Below are 25,424 nucleotides of genomic sequence, written 5' to 3'. Positions count from 1 at the left end.
AGCAGCTGCAGTAGCTACCCTTATTGTGTAGAAACATACATACCCACACGGCAATTTTCCATGTTTTTGCACTTTAGTTTTTTCCTCCCTTCTCTCATGAGACATAACATTTTTCATTTTGTATTGACATAGTCGTTTGAGAGCTTGCTTTTTGCCGGACTAGTTGTACTTTTGAGTGACACAATTTACTTTGCCATAAAGTCTACTAAAAAAAACAGGAAAAAAAATTCTAAGTGGATGAAAATGCTAAAAAACAATTGATATGTCTCCATTTCCTGGGGCCATCCATTTTTTCATTTTCCGGCGATGTAGCTGTGTGAGAGCTTTTTAATGCATGGAGATAGTCTTTTTATTGGTGTACATTCAATGTTTTGATTACCTTTTTAGTATTTTTTAAGGAAAGTGCTTTGGTGAAAAGGTGTCAGACGTTCCAGCATTTACCGTTGGTGTTTAATAATTGTATATTTTGATTGATTGGACTTTTAAGGACCTGACAAAGCCAAATATGCTTTTTTTTTATTTATTTATTTTTTACTTGTAAAAGAGTTGGATTTAATCTTTTATATTTTTTTTACTTTTTTATTTTCATGTTATTTTTTATTCCCCATAGTGGAAATGAAGCTGCGATCACTATATACTGGAATACTAATGTTTTGTAGTATATATTTAAACTGAGGGCATTTCCACTTGAGCACTTGTCTGTCTCTTGCAGAAGACCACTAGTATGTATAACCTGTCATTATTATATATGTAGATTCTAACGTTTCAGGCATAATAAATAACAAATGTAGCGAGCTGACAATAAGAATTATAAAGCAAGGTATGGGATGTGGCACAGGTAGGATTCTGCTCAGCAAGTAGCCGGCTGTCCTGTCAATGCTGTCAGACACGGTAGCATCACTGACTACTTAGGTGGGTTACCGGACTGCTGTTATAACCTAATCTGCTGGTAATTGTCCCGGAAGGGCGCTATGGAAAAGTCGCTTAATCCTACGATAATAGTCTTACTTGTGTTGCAAGAACTGACCTTTATTGGTCATTTACATGTGTAATTGAAATCTGGTATAACGAGGTACTGATCCGTAGTCGTGCAGCGATGAAAGACTAAATCTGTCATCATTTGTTATTAATATGTGGAGACTATAATTGTCATTTCTTCCATTGTATAATATGCAGGGCTTGGACTGTCTCCCTTCATAACAATATGACTGTGCAAAAATGACAAGCCATGAAACATTCAATTAGACATAGGTTTTGAATAATGCAGTCATGATGTAGAACTAGGTTATGGGCAATAAGCTGTATAAATGTAAGAGAAATGATTGCACTGCTACAAGAAATTAAATTGAACTTAATAAGAATTGCTCAAAAATCCCTCAAATTGAGCTGAAAATATTAGTATTGGAAGGTGACTTCAAGTCCCAGAGAGCCGGGGAGAGCAAACATAGCATGCCTTGCCATAGTCAGAGAAGGAATGGCTATGTCACATGCATTCATGCTAGCGTCAACTTTTTAACCTGTCAATTTCTGGCAGTTGCATTTAAAAGGATGGATTACCATGGCAGCCTGGGACCTTCTGAAGGCCCCCATGTCTGCTATCTTGGCACTCATGTGAAGCCCAGCCACATGTTAGGCAGTCCCGGGGTTATGAACACGATAGGATCTCCAGGTTGGTTTTTTAAGTTGAATTTGTCTGTGAGTTGGAACAGGTGCAAATCTGGCAAATGGTTAAAAAAAAAAAAAAAAAAAAAAACATGAAAAACACCATTCAACTCTCTGGCCGCCTGGGTTTCTCAATGAACTCCTCTGACATCATAACCCTAGACTTTTAACGTCAGCCCAAGCAAAGATCAAGTTCTTAGGTATTAAGTAGCATTGCCCACAGTTGCCTTAAAGGGACTCTGTCACCTGAATTTGGAGGGAACAATCTTCAGCCATAGGGGCGGGGTTTTCAGGTGTTTGATTCACTCTTTCCTTACCCGCTGGCTGCATGCTGGCTGCAATATTGGATTGAAGTTCATTCTCTGTCCTCCGTAGTACATGCCTGCGCAAGGCAATCTTGCCTTGCGCAGGCGTGTACTATGGAGGACAGAGCATGCAGCCAGCGGGTAAGGAAAGGGTGAATCAAACACCCCAAAACTCTGCCCCTATGGCTGAAGATTGTTCCCTCCAAATTCAGGTGGCAGAGTCCCTTTAAGTTTATCACAAATTTGTTTTTACTTTTCTTGGCTGAGCTCAAGCCAGGTGTCTAGCATCTCCTATACTACTCCTGACTTCCATGCTACAGCCACCATTATTTCCAAGCTCAGTCCAGCTTACTACTAGGCATTATCCACATTTACCACTCAGCAAGCATCTACTTCACACCTGACTTCTGCAATGCTGCTAAGGAGTCTCTTCAAGGGAATCTCCAGTTTGCCAATACTACACTGTATTCTTGTGGTTAAAAACTATATACAAGTTCCAGTTTGCATACATGGCTGCTATTACCTGCTACCTGCTGGAAGATAGCAGACAGCATTTCCTTCCTTGTTTTACCTGCAATTAACCATTTCACCACTAGAAGATACCAGACAGCATTTCCTTCCTTGTTTTACCTGCAATTAACCATTTCACCACTAGAAGATACCAGACAGCATTTCCTTCCTTGTTATACCTGCGATTAACCATTTCACCACTAGAAGATACCAGACAGCATTTCCTTCCTTGTTATACCTGCGATTAACCATTTCACCACTAGAAGATACCAGACAGCATTTCCTTCCTTGTTATACCTGCGATTAACCATTTCACCACTAGAAGATACCAGACAGCATTTCCTTCCTTGTTATACCTGCGATTAACCATTTCACCACTAGAAGATACCAGACAGCATTTACTTTTTTGTCACACCTGTGATTAACCATTTCACTGTGATTAATCAGTGCCGTGCTGGAATATATTAAACCGTATTCACTTTTCTGTAATTCCTGTAGTTAACCACTGCCTTGCTGGAATCCATCTCACCAAGTGAGCCCATAATAATACTGACCAATATAATATACCGTATTTTTTGCTTTGTAAGACGTACTTTTTTCCCTGGGGTGCGTCTTAGAAAGCGAACATGCCTTACCGGGGGGGGTGTCCAGGTCTCATCTCACAAGATCTTGATCCTGAGATCATCATCAGCACATGCGCCGCCCCCGGCCGCGGCCATATTTATATAGACCAGCACACGTGGAACCCTGGAAGTGCAGGGGCTCTGGCCTGTCGCAAAATGTTGGCAGAGCCCCGGGCAACGCCGGACACCCACGCAGCAACCGCTGGGCACCCGGAGACACCCAGCAGCAGCACAAGAACCCCGTAGCAGCACAAAGATCACTGCAGCAGCGTACCACACATCAGAGCCCCCACTTATCCCTGCCTGCGGCCTGGAGCATCACCCCTATCCTGCCTCCTCCAGCAGCGACCCTGGGACCCCACTTCACTGCAGCCACCACCCCAGGTAAGTAGTAAGATGCAAGGATTATAAGAATTTATTAAAAAATATTTTTTTCTTATTTTTCTCCTTAAAATTTGGGGTGCATCTCATAATCCGGAGCATCTTATAATCTGAAAAATACGGTAATACTGCCAAGTCATCTTTACCATAAAATGAACACCTAAATAAATAACGGTGAAAACGCATTGTTGTTTTTTTTTAACCATTTTATCCCGCTTGTAATTTTTCCCGTCATTCAAAACTCAAAACTACAACCTTCCCATAAAGGCAAGCACTTAAACAGCTATGTCTAGGGAAAAATAAAAAAGTAATGGCTCTGGGAAGAAGGGAAATAAAATGTACAAAAAATAAAAAATTGTCCTGTCTGCAAGGGGTTAAGGAACGTGTGCCTCAGATTTCTAAAGGCCCCTTCACATTAAGCGACGCTGCAGCGATACCGACAACGATCCGGATCGCTGCAGCGTCGCTGTTTTGTCGCTGGAGAGCTGTCACACAGACCGCTCTCCAGCGACCAACGATGCCGGTAACCAGGGTAAACATCGGGTAACTAAGCGCAGGGCCGCGCTTAGTAACCGGATGTTTACCCTGGTTACCATCCTAAAAGTAAAAAAAACAAACACTACATACTTACCTAACGCTGTCTGTCCTCCAGCGCTGTGCTCTGCACTCCTCCTGTACTGTCTGTGTGAGCACAGCGGCCGGAAAGCAGAGCGGTAACGTCACCGCTCTGCTTTCCGGCTGACCGACGCTCACAGCCAGTGCAGGAGGAGTGCAGAGCACAGCGCTGGAGGACAGGCAGCGTTAGGTAAGTATGTAGTGTTTGTTTTTTTTACTTTCAGGATGGTAACCAGGGTAAACATCGGGTTACTAAGCGCGGCCCTGCGCTTAGTTACCCGATGTTTACCCTGGTTACCAGTGAAGACATCGCTGGATCGGTGTCACACACGCCGATCCAGCGATGTCCACGGGAGATCCAGCGACGAAATAAAGTTCTGGACTTTCTTCAGCGACCAACGATCTCCCAGCAGGGGCCTGATCGTTGGTCGCTGTCACACATAACGATTTTATTAACGATATCGTTGCTACGTCACAAAAAGCAACGATATCGTTAACAATATCGTTATGTGTGAAGGTACCTTTAGGGGCATTAGAAACAAGAACCAGACCTCAATCAGTGAACAATAAAACTTTCACACTCCTTATCTATGAACTGCTCCAATATTTACTGCTTTCTCTCCTCTCCACATTGATGGCTCTACTTCAGTCACTTGTCTTATTAACAGGAAAGATATTTATCTTGGTACGGTGTTAGCCAGTGGATAGAAAAATATTTAGAATTGAGAGTCCTCAGTGGTTGATACCTTTTAATGGCTAACTGAAAAGATGGTAACAAATTGCAAGCTTTCGAGACTACTCAGGTCTCTTCATCAGGCATACAACTATGGACAAAACATGTCACTCTCGGGCTAAGCCTACAATTTATGGGCAGGTAGAGCTGATAACCCAAAAGTAGCATGTACAGTAGAGTAGGACCCATCAGAGGGAGGTCACCTTGCTGTGGTTGATGGGCATACATTAATTGGCCAATTTATACGCTAAGATTAGGAACCTTCATTTTCATCTAATACTGTAAGTTTTGTAAAAAAAAAAAACAAATGTAAAAAAAATATTTAAAAAAAAAAATGTTTTTGAGAAGTATCTATTTTGAATATTTTCTTTTGTGCTTTCACATTGATTAGATTCATGCACATGTGCTGCTGTGTTCTTTTTTGTGTATATACTGTGTGTATATATATATATATATATATATATATATATATATATATATACACATACATACAGTTATATGAAACAGTTTGGGCACCCCTATTAATCTTAATGTTTTATAAAAATTGTTTTTTTTTGCAACAGCTATTTCAGTTTCATATATCTGATAACTATTGGACACAGTAATGTTTCTGCCTTGAAATGAGGTTTATTGTACTAACAGAAAATGTGCAATCTGCATTCAAACAAAATTTGACAGGTGCATAAGTATGGGCACCCTTATCATTTTCTTGTTTTAAATACTCCTACCTACTGAAACTGAAATAGCTGTTGCAAAAAAAACAATTTTTATAAAACATTAAGCTTAAGATTAATAGGGGTGCCCAAACTTTTTCATATAATTGTATTTTTTTTTAACTATTGCAGGTTGACATAATCTCTTGTTGGTTTCCCATGACTCTGCATTAAAAGCAATGGTTTTTAAAAAAATATTTTTGGAATAAGAAAAAATAGTTACCTAAAATTCCAAGCACCAGCGCTGGCAACTGGTGATCATCCTCCCCTGAGAAAGGCATGGGGAAGAAAGTCATCAACATGCTCTATGAACACTTAGCAAAGTGGGTGACTACTCTGGCTTCCACAGTACCATGGTGATTTAATATAGTCACTCAGCGCCTGCGGCACTTATTCCCAGGTAACCTCCCAAATTCCAAATTACTATACCTAAATACCCCGCCTAATGCAAGAAAATGAGTTTGGAAAGGGTAATTAATAATATAGTTTGCATATTGAGATATGCAAATAATTCTATAAAATGCGCTATAAAAAGGAAAGTGGTACATCATGTGAATTATAATGGTTTCCTCACAGGCCATAACTCACCTGCCGAGAAAGTTAGTTGAATCTGCTCCTCAATAATTTCGAGTGCAATGAAGTCATGCTTTTCATTAAACCTGCCATTGTAAAGTATCAGTGCATTCCGCTCCCTGGTGGCAAATCTGAAATACAAAGGCCACCACATTCTAGACATTTAATGACAGAGGAAGGGGTCAAAAGTCAGAAACAAAAAGAAGAGACATAACAGAGAAAAACACCATTGCAATATTCTCACCAGGCAGTTACATTTTGGTGACGTGAAGAATGGATCGCTTAGAAAATTGTGGGATGCTCAGCGGAAAGTCCAACACAGAATGCTGGAGACCAGTCAGGGACATTGCGAGGCGGTCATATGGCATTTACATTGCTGTCAATTTTTTTTGTTACATGGTTACGTAGGTTGAAAAAAGACCTAGGTCCACAAGTTCAACCTTTCTCCACCATTTGTACATTTTGTCACTAATTTAACTATTATATTGACTTTCTTCCAAATTGCATATGTGACATAGTCAAATGATGACCAAAATTGTCATAAATTACCGTAACTTAAAGTGCAGATGGGTTTGGGATATTTCTGCAACTAAAAATCAGTTTCATTCATGTACGAGGTTGTTTTGACGGCAAGCACATGGATTTCTACAAGCTACAACAAATCTGCCATATTGGGATACACCAAAAGATAAAAGTGCAAAGTGAAATTCCCAGGAAACGCTAATGTTTAGTTATTTATTACACTCACTTATATAGTGCTATTAATTTCACAGCGCCCCATTGGGGGGGTCAGAAAATAAATTCCCTATCACTCTTTGGAATGTGGGAGGAAACCGGAGTATCCGGAGTAGACCCATGCAAACATAGAGAGAACGTATATACTAGAACCCTAACCCTATCCAGAGGAGACCCATGCAAACATGGATAGAACATACATACTAGAACCCTAACCTTATCCGAAGGAGAACCATGCAAACATGGAGAGAAAATACATACTTAAACCCTAACCCTATCCGGAGGAGACCCATGCAAACATGGAGAGAACATACATACTAGAGCCCTAACCCTATCCAGAGGAGACCCATGCAAACATGGAGAGAACATACATACTAGAGCCCTAAGCCTATCCAGAGGAGACCTGTTATGAATAGGTAATTCAGAACCACAGTGGACCTTGAAGTTCAGAGCACACAAGTGACCTGACAAAAACCACAAAACATAGGACGAGCTCTGAGACGTGGAAACTCTGCTGACCGCAATCCCTAAACCTATCAAACCACACTAGAGGTAGCCGTGGATTGTGCCTAATGCTCCCTATGCAACTCGGCACAGCCTGAGAAACTAGCTAGTCCTGAAGATAGAAAAATAAGCCTACCTTGCCTCAGAGAAATTCCCCAAAGGAAAAGGCAGCCCCCCACATATAATGACTGTGAGTAAGATGAAAATACAAACACAGAGATGAAATAGATTTAGCAAAGTGAGGCCCGACTTACTGAATAGACCGAGGATAGGAAAGATAGCCTTGCGGTCAACACAAAAACCTACAAACAACCACGAAGAGGGGCAAAAAGACCCTCCGCACCGACTAACGGTACGGAGGTGCTCCCTCTGCGTCTCAGAGCTTCCAGCAAGCAAGCAAAACCAAAAAAGCAAGCTGGACAGAAAATATAGCAACAAAAGTAACACAAGCAGAACTTAGCTTATGCTGAGTAGACAGGCCACAGGAACGATCCAGGAGGAGGCAAGACCAATACAAGAACATTGACTGGAGGCCAGGATCAAAGCACTAGGTGGAGTTAAATAGAGCAGCACCTAACGACTTAACCTCATCACCTGAGGAAGGAAACTCAGAAGCCGCAGTACCACTCGTGACCACAGGAGGGAGCTTGATCACAGAATTCACAACAGAGACCCATGCAAACATGGAGAAAACATACATACTAGAACCCTAACCCTATCCGGAGGAGACCCATGCAAACATGGAGAGAACATACATACTAGAACTCTAACCCTATCCGGAGGATACCCATGCAAACATGGAGAGAACATACATACTAGAACCCTAACCCTATCCGGAGGAGACCCATGCAAACATGGAGAGAACATACATACTAGAACCCTAACCCTATCCGGAGGAGACCCATGCAAACATGGATAGAACATACATACTAGAGCCCTAACCCTATCCAGAGGAGACCCATGCAAACATGGAGAAAACATACATACTAGAACCCTAACCCTATCCGGAGGAGACCCATGCAAACATGCAGAGAACATACATACTAGAACCCTAACCCTATGCGCAGGAGACCCATGCAAACATGGAGAGAACATACATACTAGAACCCTAACCCTATCTAGAGGAGACCCATGCAAACATGGAGAGAACATACATACTAGAATCCTAACCCTATCCGGAGGAGACCCATGCAAACATGGAGAGAACATACATACTAGAACCCTAACCCTATCCGGAGGAGACCCATGCAAACATGGAGAGAACATACATACTAGAACCCTAACCCTATCCAGAGGAGACCCATGCAAACATGGAGAGAACATACATACTAGAACCCTAACCCTATCCGGAGGAGACCCATGCAAACATGGAGAGAACATACATACTAGAACCCTATCCGGAGGAGACCCATGCAAACATGGAGAGAACATGCATACTAGAACCCTAACCGTATCTGGAGGAGACCCATGCAAACATGGAGAGAACATGCATACTAGAACCCTAACCCTATCCGGAGGAGACCCATGCAAACATGGAGAGACCATAGATACTAGAACCCTAACCCTATCCGGAGGAGACCCATGCAAACATGTTGAGAACATACATACTAGAACCCTAACCCTACCCGAAGGAGACCCATGCAAACATGGAGAGAACATGCATACTAGAATCCTAACCCTATCCGGAGCAGAGCCATGCAAACATGGAGAGAACATACATACTAGAACCCTAACCGTATCCGGAGGAGACCCATGCAAACATGGAGAGAACATACATACTAGAACCCTAACCCTATCCGGAGCAGACCCATGCAAACATGGAGAGAACATACATACAAAAACCCTAACCTTATCCGGAGGAGACCCAAGCAAACATGGAGAGAACATACATACTAGAACCCTATCCGGAGAAGACCCATGCAAACATGGAGAGAACATACATACTAGAACCCAGGACCCCAGCACTGCAAAGAAACAGTGCTAACCACTGAGCCACTGTGCTGCCCACTAATATTGGCTAACGCACATCTATTGCTAACCACTTAGCCACGTGCTGCCCAGTAAGGGTATGTGCACACGTCAGGATTTTCTAGCAGAAATTTCTTGACAAAAACCGGACATTTCTGCCAGAAATGCACATGCGTTTTTTTCGCGTTTTTGACATGTTTTTTGTACGTTTTTTGTGCGTTTTTTCCCAAATGCATAGAATAGCGGGAAGAACGCAGAAAATCCGCAAAATTAATGAACATGCTGCTTTTTTTACCGCAATGCGTTTTTTTGCGGGAAAAAAACGCATCATGTGCACAAAAATTGCAGAATGCATTCTAAATGATAGGATGCATATGTCTGCAGTTTGTAATGCGTTTTTATCGTGAAAAAACGCCAAAAAACCTGAACGTGTGCACATACGCTCATACTGGCTAACGCACATCTATTGCTAACCACTGATCCGCCGTGCTGCCCACTAATACTGGTTAAAGCACATCTATTTCGGTCCGCATCCAATGCAGCTAGAGACAGTTAGAAATCTTTGGAACTTACATAAGAGAGACAGTGAAATGAAAGCGCTGCCTTAATCCTTTGAAAGTAACAAAAGACAGTGGGGGGAAGCTTCTAGTGGTCATTTCACAGTAGGGCTTCTCAAAATCTCCAGGGGGGCACTTGCACTTAAATCCTCCGATAAGCAGGTTAATGCAGGTGCCACCATTCTTGCAAACCCCAGGGACACAGCGTCCAGACCTTGAGCTCACTTCACAGTGTTCTCCTGAGGAAGAAAACAGAGAAGACAACATTTTAGTATTCAACCAGCTTCATACTAACAGAAAATAAACTGTACATGTATCATGTCCTTACGGGAGGCCATCCAGATATAATATACTAACCGGCTATATAAATAATGGCTAAAAAAAATACCACTGGATTTATTTTAAAAAATTGACAAATACATTATATGTTTACTCATACATATATACAGCTGATGAAATAAGTATTAAAATACGCCACCAATTTTTCTACATAAAATATATATCGGCAGGCGCTATTGACATGAAATTCTCACCAGATGTCGGTAACAACCCATCCAAATCCACACAGGCAAATAAATCAAACCATTGATGTCCATAAATTTAGATATGTATTATAATAATAGTAATAATAATAATGAGAAATGACCCAGGGAAAAAGTATTGAACACGCTTAATGAAATTTAATTAACCCCTTCTAGACATTGGATGTGCTGCTACGTCCTATTTTGCAATGCGCTCCCTTCCCTCTGCCGAAACAGTAGTTTTTCATCACATATGCGGTATCAGCTTACATAAGTAACATTTTTGTGGGAAAAATTAAAATGTTAATTTTTTCCCTTCCACATTGGTTTATTTCTTGTGAAGCACCTGAAGGGCTAATAACCTTCTTGAATGCGGTTTTGAGCACATTGAGGGATGAAGTTTATAAAATGGTGTCACTTTAAGGTACTTTCTGTCATATAGGACCCTCAAAGTCACTTGAAATGTGAGGTGTTCCCTTTAAAAAAATGGTTTAGTAAATCTTGTTGTAAACAAGAAAAATTGCTGATTAACTTTTAAGCCTTCTAACTTCCTAACAAAAAAATTACGTTTCAAAAATTGAGCTGATGTTAAGTTGACGTGTGGGAAATGTTATTATTAACTATTTTGTGTCGTACAACTATTTAGTTCAAGAGAATAAAAATTCAAAGATTCAAAATTGTAAAATTTACACATTTTTTTGTCAAATTTTCAATATTTTCAGAAATAAATGCAAATCACATTGACCAAAATTTACCACTATTATGAAGTACAACATGTGCCAAAAAAACAATTTTAGAATCACTAGGATATGTTCCAGAGTTATTACATCATAAAGTGACACTGGTCAGAATTTGGCCTTATCAGGAAGGTGAAACCAGGCTTGGTGCTGAAGGAGTTAATACTTCATATTAAAGCCTTTGTTTATTATGAAAGCTTCCAGATGCCTCCTGTATGGAGAAACTAGTCACATGCATTGCTCAGGTGTGATTTTGGCCCATTCTTCCACAGAAACACTCTTCAAATCCTGAAGGTTCCATGGGCTCTTTCTATGAACGCTGAGCTTTAGCTCCTTCCATAAATGTTCTATTGGATTCAGGTCAGGTGATTGGCTGGGCCTTTCTAGCAGCTTTATTTTCTTTTTTTGAAAAAATTGAGGGTTTCCTTGGCTGTGTGTTTGGGATAATTGTCTTGCTGAAATGTCCTCCATCATTTCATCTTCCATCTTCATGGCAACACATTTTTTTCAAGAATGTCTTGGTGCATTTGTCCATTCATCCTTTTGTCATTCACATGCTTTTTGATCAGCAAGAGCCTTGCATGGTGAGAGTGCATACAGGCCAAGGAGGTTGAGTGCATTACTCATTGTTTTCTTTGAAACAAATGTACCTGATGATTCCAAGTCTTTCTGTAGCTCTCTACAGGTGGTCTGTGGCTCTTGGACAACTCTTCTGATAATTCTTTTCACTCCTCTGTCTGAAATCTTGCAGGAGCACCTGGTCGTGGATTGTTTAGGGTGAAATAATGTTCTTTCAACTTCCAGATTATGGTCCCAACATTGCTCACTAGAACCTTCAGTAGTTTAGAAATTCTTCTGTAACCAATGTCATCAGTATGCTTTGCAAAAATAAGGTTGTGAAGGTCTTGAGTCAGCTCACTGGTTCGAACTATCATGAGATGTTTCTTGTGTGGAACCTTGGTAATGAGACACATTTTTATATGCCAACAATTGAACCAGCTGATATTTAATTACTAAGTAGCAGGATTGCTTTCTAATTATTGACTCATGACTTTCCATGTTTTTTTTGCACTTCTGTCTTCATGTGTTCACAACTTTTTTCTTGTGCAATTTCTCATTATTACATACAGTATAACTTAATTTATTGACATATATGGCTTGATTCTTTGCCTGTGTGGATTGGATGGGTTGTTGCCAACATCTGATGAGAATTTAATGTCAATTGTACTTTTAGAACTATATTTACTCAGAAACTTATTTCACCCACTGTGATCAATGAAAAATCAGAACTAAAAAGAGCCACGTAGTCGGCACATTAAGACCTAGAAAATTCATAAGTTTAGTGGTTACCATTAAGTATTCAGTGTGCTTACTCCGGCCCTGAATTCCATGATGTGCAAGCTATTTTAATTAGTAGAATCCAAACAGCAATACCAAACATTTACAAAGAAACCCGAAATACCATTTTGAGAATTGCCATAAAAAGCAATGTGATGTTATTCTTCGTGCAGATATACAGGTCTTTAGAAGACATGGCTGATGAGAGCAGCTCAGCTAGAAAATGACTAAAGGTATTGTCACACTAGACGATATCGCTAGCGATCCGTGACGTTGCAGCGTCCTCGCTAGCGATATCGTCCAGTGTGACAGGCAGCAGCGATCAGGCCCCTGCTGGGAGATCGCTGGTCGGGGAAGAAAGTCCAGAACTTTATTTCGTCGCTGGACTCCCCGTAGACATCGCTGAATCGGCGTGTGTGACACCGATTCAGCGATGTCTTTGCTGGTAACCAGGGTAAACATCGGGTAACTAAGCGCAGGGCCGCGCTTAGTAACCCGATGTTTACCCTGGTTACCATCCTAAAAGTAAAAAAACAAACAGTACATACTTACATTCAGCTGTCTGTCTCTTGCCGTCTGGTTCCTGCACTGACTGCTGGCCGTAAAGTGAAAGTGAAAGCACAGCACAGCGGTGAGTCACACAGCGGTGACTCACCGCTGTGGCTGTGCTCTGCTTTCACTTTACGGCCAGCAGTCAGTGCAGGAACCAGACGGCAAGGGACAGACAGCTGAATGTAAGTATGTACTGTTTGTTTTTTTTACGCTGGTAACCAGGGTAAACATCGGGTTACTAAGCGCGGCCCTGCGCTTAGTTACCCGATGTTTACCCTGGTTACCGGGGACCTCGGGATCGTTGGTCGCTGGAGAGCTGTCTGTGTGACAGCTCTCCAGCGACCAAACAGCGACGCTGCAGCGATCCGGATCGTTGTCGGTATCGCTGCAGCGTCGCTAAGTGTGACGGTACCTTAATGTTTGACCAACAATGACTAATCCCTTTACTAGAAGAAGCCCTTGGGCCAAATGAGAAACTAAAGAAAAATAATAGGGCGAGATGTCTTCTTTGCAAATAGAAAACTCTAAAACAAAGCCTTTCACTGTAGTAACAATTATCAGTCCCAGGCCGGGTGCTCCGATATCTGCCATTGCTTCTACCTTATGATGATGAATCGTCAGTCACTGCCACTACTGTCTCGGGATATTGGTGGAGCAGAGGACATGATAAGGATACAGCCGAGGAACATTGTCACGGTGTAACATTGTCTGTGACAACCGAACATTGTCAGACTTATCGGAAGCTGTGATCACAACAGGTGGCAGAACCACCACAAGTAAATATCCTCAGGTAATGACTGCAAAAAGCGGACACAGATTAATTACTGTACATTAAACCACAAATTGCTCCTGAATAGGTTAACTGCTGTGTAGGAAAGCAAACATGCCCTAATCAGAGTGATGCCACGCACTAAGAACAAGGATGGACCAAATATTGTGGAGCCGATCAGATGAATCCAAAAGCCAGAGGCCTCCACAGTCCTAGAAACCAACTGAAAACAACCAGGAAAGTCAGGTACCAGTTCTAATGTTCCAGGCTAACTAGAGCTGGCCATACACTTTACATACCTATCCTTCCCATCTTTCCCTATACATATGTTTTCAATAGGGAGAGGGGAGAAAGCAGTTGTCAGACAATTCTCAACTTTCTCCAAGAGTCAGGACATCCCTTAGATGGCTCACCATTCTCAGTGAAATCAGTGAGAACAAAATCAGAAAGTATGGCTACCACAATTTCTAAAATTTGACAAAGCCTAAACGTAGTAAATGCGTGTAATGTTGTAAAACTGCACTAAAGAGGACAAAGAATAAGCCTTCATTGTTGTACATACTCCAACTTCATCTCACATGAAAGGTTAACGATGGTTTGAGGGAAAGAAATTAAGACTCCGATTCATCACATTGATTACGCCAGATTGCTGGAGTAAAATGGTTTTGAAAATTGCTAAATCTTTGCGTAACATGGAGAAAGTCTGCGACTTATAGCAGATAGCTGGGGCAAATCGAGGGATAGTGACGCCTACGTGTCTACTTCATGAAGATCCTTGCAGACTTTTTTTTTCACCTGCATTTGAATCCACTGCAATTCCACTATGTGTGACCAAACACTTATCATAAGTCAACAAAAAACAGAAAAAAATAGCCAATGCAGAAAAAAAAACTTGCCATTCAAAAGATTGACTTAAAAGAGGACCTTTTACTGGATTATTTCTATTTAAACTGGGTACCTTCTCACACTGCCATTGCTCCACTGATTTTAGGTCAGTTTTTCTATTTTTTTGAGTGCCCCTCCGTTCCAAAGTCATGCCTTATGGTAATAAAGAAGCAAACTGTCCTTCCAACCAACTGGGTGTATACCATAGAACTTGTCTGTGGGTGCAGCATTGTTTTTATGGGCCGGTGTCAGAGGAGAAAAAGAAAATGCCCACAGAGACGTTCTATGGTACACGCCCAGTTGGTTGAAGAGAAAACCAGCATCTGTATTATTGGTGAGCATAACTTTGGAACGGAGGGTAACAGGAAAAAAAGATGAACTTTTTTAGAATTAGTGGAACAGAAGCAATTCGAGGAGTTTTGACAATTCCAGTGAATGATCCTCTGTAAAGGCCCCAACACACATTAACACACATTAACAATAGGGGAAATCTGTCAGTTGACAACTATTTAAGGTACCGTATATGGGAAACTGAAGGGTCTTCTACTCTGTCCTAAAACTACAGCTTATTGGCACTGAAAACCATAGTAAAATAGAAATATATGAAATTGGAAGCTCCAGCTATCCTGATTATGACATTCCAAAATATAATTTAGAGAAAATAGAACAAACTCTTAATTACCCTGCTGTCATGTTACCAGAAAATGCACTTTGTGGATCAGTTTACCTTGGTGTTAGTAACAGAAGCCTCACTAGATAAGGTAACTTTCATCATGTCTAAATTACGGATAATTGCTGTAGGCCGAGGAAGGACCTTCAAAGGAATGGGAGGAAGAACAATGACATTTGACCATGAGTATCCTCCAAAGGAAGTTGTTCAGGGATTTTTAAAGTTGGGTTACCCACTGTGATTCGTGGACTGAGCGCTATCTGTGTTGCCCGCTCCATCATCAGTCTTTAGTAACTCCTATCGTAAAGATGACAGACTGTCAGATTTTGCAGGAGCATATTTCCGAGTTGCCGCCCGTTGAAAGGGTAATATGAAGAGCAAGTAGTCCCTGGCTGGCTCGACATTCCAGCCGACATTACCACACCAACAGGATCATTCAACTGCAAGTTCATTCACAGGCCGAACAATGCTTCACATTAACATGCAGCGGATCACAGCTCACAGATAACACAACTGGTAAAAATAAACTTTAAGGGCTCTGAAATTCACAGCCAAGATTATTTGCAACAAAGAAACCGAGAGTCACCGCAGGGGCTTACCCCAACACAGGGGCTTACCCCAACACGGGGGCTTAAGCAGCCTCATATTGTGGATGAAATAGTAGATTCACAAGACAGGACGATTCCTAAAAGCGGAAGGTGCGGGGACAAGCCACAAGTTTTGTCATGTTTTCTAATTAATATTAATGAGGTAAGCTCTTCTTATACTCAAGACAATAGTAATCCTGCTTCCATTCACATCCGCGGCTTCACAGCACACAGGCGGCCGATCTGAGGACCGTGTACAGGGACCCAGCCACTGTGCTTTCTGTAAGCAGGGGGCTGGGCAGTGAGAAATGTCGAAGATATCATACTATTAGGCCGGAGTCACACTCGCACGTTCAATGCGATAAACTTGCACGAGTCTCTCGCATCAAGCCCCGGCACTGCAGCGAATACTCGGGACATAGAAATACATGCAGCCGCACACTCCGGTCCCGAGTGCCGGCAGAAGTGCGGGTATTGATGCGAGAGACTCACGCGCATTGAACTCGCAAGCGTGACTCCGGCCTTAGGTACAAACAGGTGCAACGCACACTAAGAGCGCAGAGGAACACGGAAACACGGTTGCTAAACTTCACTACTGCTATAAACAACATACATAGAATGGTTTGCAAAAGTATTCACTCTCTTGGCAGTTTTCGTGTTTTAATACCTTAGAACCTGGTATTTCACTGTTTGTTTTTTAAGTTTGCATCAATTCTTGTAAAGACCATGACCACAACTGTGAATGTTTGGTTTCCCTTTTTGTTGTGAAGCAAACAATGAATAAGACAAAACAACAGAAAACGTCAGTGTACATAACTACTCAATTCTCCACACCCCACCCCGCCACCCTAACCTCCTTTTGCGGTAATTACAGCTGCATGTCACTTTGGATAAGTGTCGATCAGCTTTCTACATCTTGCCACTGGGATTTTTGCCCATTCCTCAAGGCAAAACTGTTCCAGCACCTTCAGGTTAGATGATTTCCTCAGGTGAACAGCAATCTTCAAGTCTGACCACAGATTCTTAATTGTATTAAGGTCTGGTCTTTGACTGGGTCACTCCAAGACATTTACACATTTCCCCTTACACCACTAAAATGTTGCTTTAGCAGTATGCTTTGGGTCATAGTTTTGTTGGAAGGTGAACCCACGTCCAATTCTCAAATCACTGAGACTAAAACAGGCTATGCTCAAGAACATCCTTGTATTTCGTATCATACATCTTCCCCGTGACTCGTACCACTTTCCCTGTCCCTGCTGCCAAAAAACATCCCCACAGCATGATGATGCCGCCAGCATGTTACACTTTGGGGATGGTGTTCTTGGGGTGATGAGTTTTGTTGATTTGCGTTTACCTTGTTGAGCAAAAAGTTCAAGTTTGGTCTCATCTGACCGCAGCACCTTCCTCCATATATTTGGCGAGTCTCCCACAAGTCTTTTGGCAAACTCAAATAGAGCCTTACAATTTTTGTGTGTAGGTAAAGGTTTTTTTCTGCCCACTCTTTCATTAAGGCCACCTCTATGGAGAGTATGGCTTATTGTGGTCGTATGGACAGATACTCCAGTCTCTGCTTGGGAAGTCTGCAGCTCATTCAGGGTTACCTTTGGTCTCTGTGCTTCCTTAGCGATTAATGACCTACCTGCCGGGGCTGAGGGTTTTGGTGGGCAGCCCTCTCTTGGCAGGCTTCTTGAGGTATCCTGTTCTTTCCATTTGATAATGGATTTGATAGTGCTCCAGGGAATCCTCAGAGATTGGGATATTTTTATAACCCAACCCAGACTTGTACTTCTGAACAACTTTGTCTCTGCCTTGTTTGGAGATCTCTTTGGCCTTCAGTGTGTTGTTTGGTTGGTGGTGCCTCTTGCTTCATGGTGTTGCATCCCCTGTGGCCTTTCGGAAAAGGTGAGACAGACCATGTGACACTTAGATTGCACAGAAGTGGACTTCCTTTCATGAAGGTAAGTGTTTGCACCAGAAATTTTTATGGGCTTCTTAGCAAAAGGAGTGAAAAGATATGTAAACTATTAGGGCTGATGTATCACACACAAATCAGATTACAAACATATTTAAACACAGGTTGTAATGTAATAAAATAGCTAAAAAGCCAAGGGGTGAATACTTTCACAAGCCACTGTAGAATTCTGGTTCTTAGTTTAATCAAGGGTAATAAAGAAATACACAGGGCACATTCAAATGAATGTGATATCTGCAAAACAAAGGACAGGTCTCCCAGAGTGACAGACATATTAGTAACTGCTCCTCTCTGTGGTCCTGAGATAACGATCCTGACTATTATTATTATTATTTATTATTATAGCGCCATTTATACCATGGCGCTTTACATGTGACTATCCTCTCCTCCGTTAACACAGAATTTCCTAAAAGGGCCAAAAATAGACAGAACTCACCTAAAGTAATACAACAAAATATGCAGGCAACCAGGACATTAAAAACTGTGGACCCAATATATTAACCATTTTTTGCCAGAATTTTGTTGTAAAAATCCTTAAAATGTGCTAATATATTTGTGCACCTTAGATTTGTAAAAAATGTTGCAACTCTTGCTATTTTTTCACCATTCTTGGCCATATCCATCAACTTAACCAATGCTGCTTAACTAAATCATGATCATTCACGTTGCTAACAAGGTCTAAATTATTCCGGAAAAAGTACCGTACTCTAGTCCCTGACTGCAATAACATTTCTGTTAGATAAGCTAGCTCTCTGCTTAAAATGGGGTAGGTACTGAGAAGAAAAATACATCAGTCATTAAAAATTATTTGGCATACTAGAAGATATTGATGGTTTATTCCTAAATTGCATAATTTTCCAATGTTTCGGCCCTTTAAGGCCTTTTTCAAGTATTATCTGAAAGTAGATTGCATGAAGGATTACTTGCGTTGCGGAACTCGTGGCACCACTCAGTAAATATGTTGTTAAGATATATGATCTGGACACAAATCTACATGAGAATCTGCCTCCAATGCTTATGTAAATGAACAGGGACATTAGTGAGATCAAAACTAACACAGTACAGCAGAGTTAACACAGTTATGAGACAAGGTTCACTTCTGTTGTACTAGCATAAATTTGCACTGCAGGTATCCCCTCATAGTGCTTTAGCTTCCATCTCACGGGTAGCCAGGGTTGGGGGGGGGTTCACTGCAAGTGTGCTTGCACTGAGACAAGAATGAACTCTGCTGTAGTGAGATGACTACTATAATAAGCAGAGTTGCCAGCACTATGAGAGGACCACTCCTGCTGCAAATGTTTATAATGAGACAAAGTTCACTTTGGCTGTTCTGTGTTAGCTCTGCTGTACTGTTTTAGTTCTGCTGTACTGTTTGCTCTGCTGTACTGTGTTAGCTCTGTTGTACTGTGTTAGCTCTACTGTACTGTTTTAGTTCTGCTGTACTGTGTTAGCTCTGTTGTACTGTTTGCTCTGCTGCACTGTGTTAGCTCTGTTGTACTGTGTTAGCTCTGCTGTACTGTTTTAGTTCTGCTGTACTGTTTGCTCTGCTGTACTGTGTTAGCTCTGTTGTACTGTTTGCTCTGTTGTACTGTTTGCTCTGTTGTACTGTGTTAGCTCTGTTGTACAGTGTTAGCTCTGTTGCACTGTGTTACCTCTGTTGTACTGTGTTAGCTCTGCTGTACTGTTTTAGTTCTGCTGTACTGTTTGCTGTGCTGTACTGTGTTAGCTGTTGTACTGTTTGCTCTGCTGTACTGTGCTAGCTCTGTTGTACTGTGTTAGCTCTGTTGTACTGTGCTTGTTCTGATCTCACTGGAGAACTGTGTGTGACTATGAGTGAAAATTGTCAGTCATTACTTGGTTCATACTGGTAACACCCCTTTGGAGTTAAAATAATCTCTGACAGATCCTCGTGCAAATAAGTGTCTGACCCACAGATCATCACAACTCATTTACATGTAAGTAAAATGTGGATTTCTCTGGAATAACACATCAGATTGCAGATATTAAAGTATAATTTCATTCAGCTTCCTATGATCTGCATGCCCATATAGACGGCTTAGAAGGGTTGATTCTACTGACAGATTCCCTTTAAAAGGCGCATGCCTCCTAATGAACTAGGCACATCTTATTACAGCACACTGTTGATCAAGACCTAAAAAAAAAAGCCAGTATTGATTAATCGGCTGCGTTGTGTTTAGGGACCTTGGTGTAGTTCTACTAAGCCTGGAAAACAAGTAGTTTCTATACTTTTTATACATCTTTCATTTCTAGATTTAGCGATACCTAAAGATTTTACTCTGTAAAATACTAAAGGGGTCAATCTGTGACTTCGACATCAGACCAACACATACAGCTAGCCTCACTGATTGAAGAGGTCGCTAACTGTCTTCGCAAGCAGGAAATCACCCAGCTAGCTATCTTTCGCCAATGTTCTGTATAACAGACAGTCGTACCTGTAAATTCTTCATTACATTCACAAGAGTAGCCGCCTTCCCGGCTTCGACACAGTCCATTATTTCCACAAGGGTTGGAGTAACAGAGATCAATTTCTGTTTCACAGTAATCCCCAGTAAATCCAGGAGGGCAGCGGCACCGCAATCCATTGATGGGATGAATGGGGCGGAAAAGTACTGTATTGGAGCTTATGAAAGGAGCTGAACTGTCAAATTTTAATACGGAAACGCACTTCATGTAGTTTTCACAAGGTTCTCTCAAGCAAATGTTATCATCAAAAGGCAAGACCCGCTGAGTGGAAATCATTGTGAGCAGCGTTCGGTTTAGGTAAATTTGTTCTTGGAGATCTTCAGAATGGAAGAATTTGTTTCGCACCCCACCAGGAAGCAAGGCAGAAAATGTCACATTGAGAATGTTGGAGCTCACGTCAGTATCGTTCTGAATATTGAAGACAAAGATGCCGTCCTTGGTTGTAGACAAGACAGTGGCCACTCCTTCCACGAACAGAGACAGGAGTGGGGACAGAAACTTCTCCTGAGACATGTTTTCTAGCCGGACCGTGATGCTGTTGGTCAACATGTCATCTGTGATGATGGTAGCCCGTAGGGTGCAGTGAGCAGTGACACTGTGAACCCCATCTGCAGGAGGAAAAGAGCACAAAATGAGTATATAACATTCTATATCTAAGCAAACGTAACACTCATTTCTCAAGAACTAGGAAAATTAAAGGAATTATCCAGATTTAAAAAAAAGTCTACATTCTTCCAGGAACTTAAAAAATACTCATCACACCTGTCCATGGTTGTATCGTGTATGGCAGCTCAGCTCTACTGGCGTGAAAGGGGCTAGGCTGCAATACCATACATGGCCTGTGGATAGGAATGGCGCCGTTTACAGAAATCAGCAACGATTGTCTATTACATCATTTACGTTATTGAGAGATAAACTGTGCATTGAACCCTTTTTACAATGGAGGTATCTATATTAACATGCAGATTTAATCATCAAAATGTTGGATGCACATGTTCCTATCAGATTTACACTATATTCAACCTTTAATGATCTCCCTGCATTAAAGAACCGTGGGCGTCATATGATGGTATCAAACTAAGTATGTAATGTAAATGTATTTATTTGGTTTGTGCAGCCAGGCTTTTCTCATCTTAACAACATCAAATTCCGCCATTCTTTAGAATAGAGTGGTACACATGTATGCAATGTTCTGAAGAAGCGGACATAAAAGCTGAGCAAAGAGTCTGATGCCGCTGTCACCGCTCCCTGGTGAGTATCTGTCAGAAATGATAAGAAGCTATAAATTAGAAGACCCCACAGCAGAACCTTGGTCTTCAGACCCTATACCAAAGACAAGACACTGTCAGATCGCCAGTATAATGGCCACAAATAGCAGGAAGGTTCAAGATACAATAAATCCCAATATGAATTCTCATTGGTTCTCTCTAAAGCTGAGCGCTATAAATCATGCTGCAGAATATCCCCAGACCCTACACTAAATCATCGATAGTCTCTACTACTCAACATCCCCTCCATTAGCAGCTTCTCGACATACGTCATGGTTTTATGGCTAAGGCTAGGTTCAGATTGCGTTAGTGCAATCCGTTTAGCGCCTAGCACTAGCGGATTGCGCTAACGCAATATGATATAAAGGGGTCGCGTTAAACGTCCCCGCTCTCGCAGATCTCCGATCTGCGAGAGCGGGGAACGGACTGCGGGCGCGCCTCGGACGCTGCAAGCAGCGTCCGCGGCGCGCCGCAAAACACCGGCGCATCGCTAGCGCGTGCCGAAAATGGCACGCACTAGTGATGCGCGTCCCCATTGCTGTTAATGGGCGCGCTAACGGACGCGTTGCACGGCGTTAATTTCGCGGTCCCATTAACGCAATGGGAACCTAGCCTTATCATTCCTTATGTTCTCCACAACAAACTTTTTTTTATGTCTATCCTTTAGGCTACCGACGGACTGCAAAAACACGACACATCCGTCGCACAACAGATACAACGTGTGGCAATCCGTCGCAATGCGTCGCTAATGAAAGTCTATGGAGAAAAAACGCATCCTGCGGGCAACTTTGCAGGGTGCGTTTTTTCTCCAAAACAATGCATTGCGACGGAGGCCAAACGACGCTAGTGTGAAAGTAGCCTTAGAGGGGTTTTCCAGTTCCAGCCAATCACTGGGCTCAGTGGTAAATGGCGTCTACAGATCTCCTGAGCCCAGTGATTAGCTGCAGCCTGTAAGCAATCACCAGAGCAGCAGCAGGGAGGCAGCCCTGGACCAGAGGAGGGTGAGTACCAGATCAGTTTGGTATTTTATACCTCTGCTAGAATACTGACGATGACAATTTCAAAATAGAAAACATCTTTAATGAAAGTTGTAACAATTATAAGAATGTTAAAGGGAGCCACTTTACTGAAATTAAAGACCAGCAATTTTTCATTTTTGCCATTTCGTTTTTTCTTCAATTTCTTCCAAGGGCCGTAACTTTTTTTTTTTTTCTGTCCACATAGCCAAAAGCAGGCTATGTAGTTTTGAATGACACCATCGATTTTGCTTTATAATGTACTGAAAACAGTTAAACACATCCGAGCGGGAGGAAATAGTGAAACAAATGCTATGTCACCATTGGTTGTTAGGTTTGTCTTTACACTGTTCACTGCATGGCAAAAAAATCGGTACAATTATGACAATAGCAAACTTGTACAGATTTTTTTTATTTACTTGGTTTAAAAAAAAAAAACATTTTCTAAGTCTGTAGAAAAAAATCTTGGTTCGCGATCCTATTTTCTGAGACATTTTTATTTTTCCATCGAGCTGTGTGAGGGTTTATTTTTTCCGTGTTGAGCTGACAATTTCATTGATACCAAACCGACCAAACCACTGCACGGCCAGCTCTACCCTCACCTACTGTATCCTCACCCATCCATTGTAGATTGTGAGCCCTCGCGGGCAGGGTCCTCTCTCCTCCTGTACCAGTTGTGACTTGTATTGTTCAAGATTATTGTACCTGTTTTTATTATGTATACCCCTCCTCACATGTAAAGCGCCATGGAATAAATGGAGCTATAATAATAATAATAATAATAATAATAAACAATACCATTATCATCTTTATTTTATTTATCTGGATGTGGTGATTAAAAACAAGGTTTGGATTTTTTTCTTTTTATAGTGTTTACCATTCGGGTTAATTAATTTTATAATTTGAGAAAAAATACTTTTATTTAAATTATAGATTTTTTTACTTATTTTGTATTATTAGTATCCTTAGGCGAGCTGAGCTGCTGATCCTTTGTCAATGTATTGCAGTATGTAGTATAAATCACAGTGTGAAAAGAAGCTCAGCTTGTGGTTGGGCTTCATAGGAATACCAAGACTGCAGCTATAGAGGCCTTCAATGGGCCCCTATCTGCCATGGAAGCCATTGGTATCTCGTGGGTCCGATGAGAGCCGAAGCGCATGCACTAGCGAGCATTTTATTTAAATACCAGTGTCATAAATTGACAGCAGCATCTAAATGGTTAACAGCAGCAATCTGAGCTCAGCTACAGCTGCTCCTGTTAGGGTATGTTTCCACAGTCAGGAATGGCTCAGTATTTGCTCAGGATTTGACCCAGGTGAAATCTGCATCTGAGGTCACTGGCAGGTCACTTGTGTTTTTGATGCATTTTTTTCATTGCATGTGTTTTTTTGTCACTTGAAATAAAGCTTACTGAAAGTTGGCTTCTGGTAAAGAAAAAAAAGTGATTTCCTGTTTGCAGATAGGGTACGTGCACACAGTCAGTAAACGCTGCAGATTTTCTGCGTACATCTGCAGCGTCCATCCCGCAGCGTCCAACCCGCAGCATCCAGATGTTACAGCATAGTGGATGGGATTTCAAGAAATCCCATCTCCACTATGCGTTCAAAGTCACAGGTGGCAGACCTGTGTATACGCACATGCTGCATGTCTTTATAGACCGCAGCATGTCTATTTACGATGCAGAGACACTCAGTCCCCGCAGCATAAATTTCCCATAGACTATCATTACATGTGGTAAAACCACATTAGTCACATCCGTAATAACTGCAGGAACGCAGCTTACTACACATGTATACTAATTTACATATCTTGAATCTTTTGTCACATCCGGAAGTACGTGACAGGCCGGTGTCACACTTGCGAGTGTGATGCGAGTGTGAGGCGAGTGTCTCGCATCAGCACCTGGCGCTGCCGCCGGCCTCAAACCGATGTGTGCAGCTGCATACAAATACATGCAGCCACACACTCCGGTCCCGAGTGCCGGGTGTTGATGCGAGAGACTCGCGCGAGCTTCTCACATCACACTCTCAAGTGTGACACCGGCCACACAGGTATACACCGGTGTGACACCGGCCACACAGGAATATGTAATGTCCATTCCTTTTAATTTTTTTAATAAATTTTTTTTTTTAAATGACGTGGGCTCCCGCGCAATTTTCCAAAGCAGCAGAGGAAAAGCAATTGACTGGGGGCCGATGTTTATAGCCTGGGAAGAGGGTAATACCCATGGAGCTTCCCAGGATATTAATATCAGCTCACAGCTGTATACTTAGCCTTTACTGGCTATTAAAATAAGGGGAACCCCCACAAAAAAATGACATGGGGTCCTCCTAAAATTAATAACCAGAAAAGGCTAGGCAGACAGCTGCGGGCTGATATTAATAGCCTAGGAAGGGACCATGGATATTGCCCCCCCGGCTACAAACACCAGCTCACAGCCACCCCAGAAATGGCACATCTATGAGATGCGCCAATTCTGGCACTTAGCCTCGCTCTTCCCACTTGCCCTGTAGTGGTGGCAAGTGGGGTAATAGTTTGGGGGTTAATGTCACCTTTGTATTGTAAGGCGACATCAAGTCCATTAGTAATGGAGAGGTGTCAATAAGACACCTATCCACTACTAATCCTATAGTTGTTATAGGTTAAATAAAGACACAGCCAGAATAAAGTCTTTTAATGAAATAAAACATCACACAGTTTTCTCATCTTTATTGCTCTGCTAATTCCCTGAATCCCTCGATCTCCA

The 25,424-nt window shown here is 41.8% G+C and overlaps 1 protein-coding gene across 3 annotated transcripts in view; it reads right to left on the bottom strand.

The window, feature by feature from the left end:
• CELSR1 (cadherin EGF LAG seven-pass G-type receptor 1) overlaps positions 1-25,424 on the bottom strand; it is a 232,138-nt gene that overhangs the window by 97,482 nt on the left and 109,232 nt on the right. For all 3 annotated transcript variants that reach the window (XM_069764986.1, XM_069764988.1, XM_069764989.1), the window contains exons 2-4: positions 20,364-21,002; positions 9,896-10,118; positions 6,131-6,246 (exon numbers count right to left, since the gene is read on the bottom strand). In XM_069764986.1, coding sequence (XP_069621087.1) covers positions 6,131-6,246; positions 9,896-10,118; positions 20,364-21,002 — 978 coding nt within the window. The remainder of the gene's footprint in view (positions 1-6,130; positions 6,247-9,895; positions 10,119-20,363; positions 21,003-25,424) is intronic.

The sequence above is a fragment of the Ranitomeya imitator genome, chromosome 4, assembly GCF_032444005.1.
Source record: "Ranitomeya imitator isolate aRanImi1 chromosome 4, aRanImi1.pri, whole genome shotgun sequence".
Classification (NCBI taxonomy): Eukaryota; Metazoa; Chordata; class Amphibia; order Anura; family Dendrobatidae; genus Ranitomeya; species Ranitomeya imitator.
The sequence above is the reverse complement of the archived record's forward strand: the minus strand, read 5'-3'. Positions and strand labels throughout refer to the sequence as shown.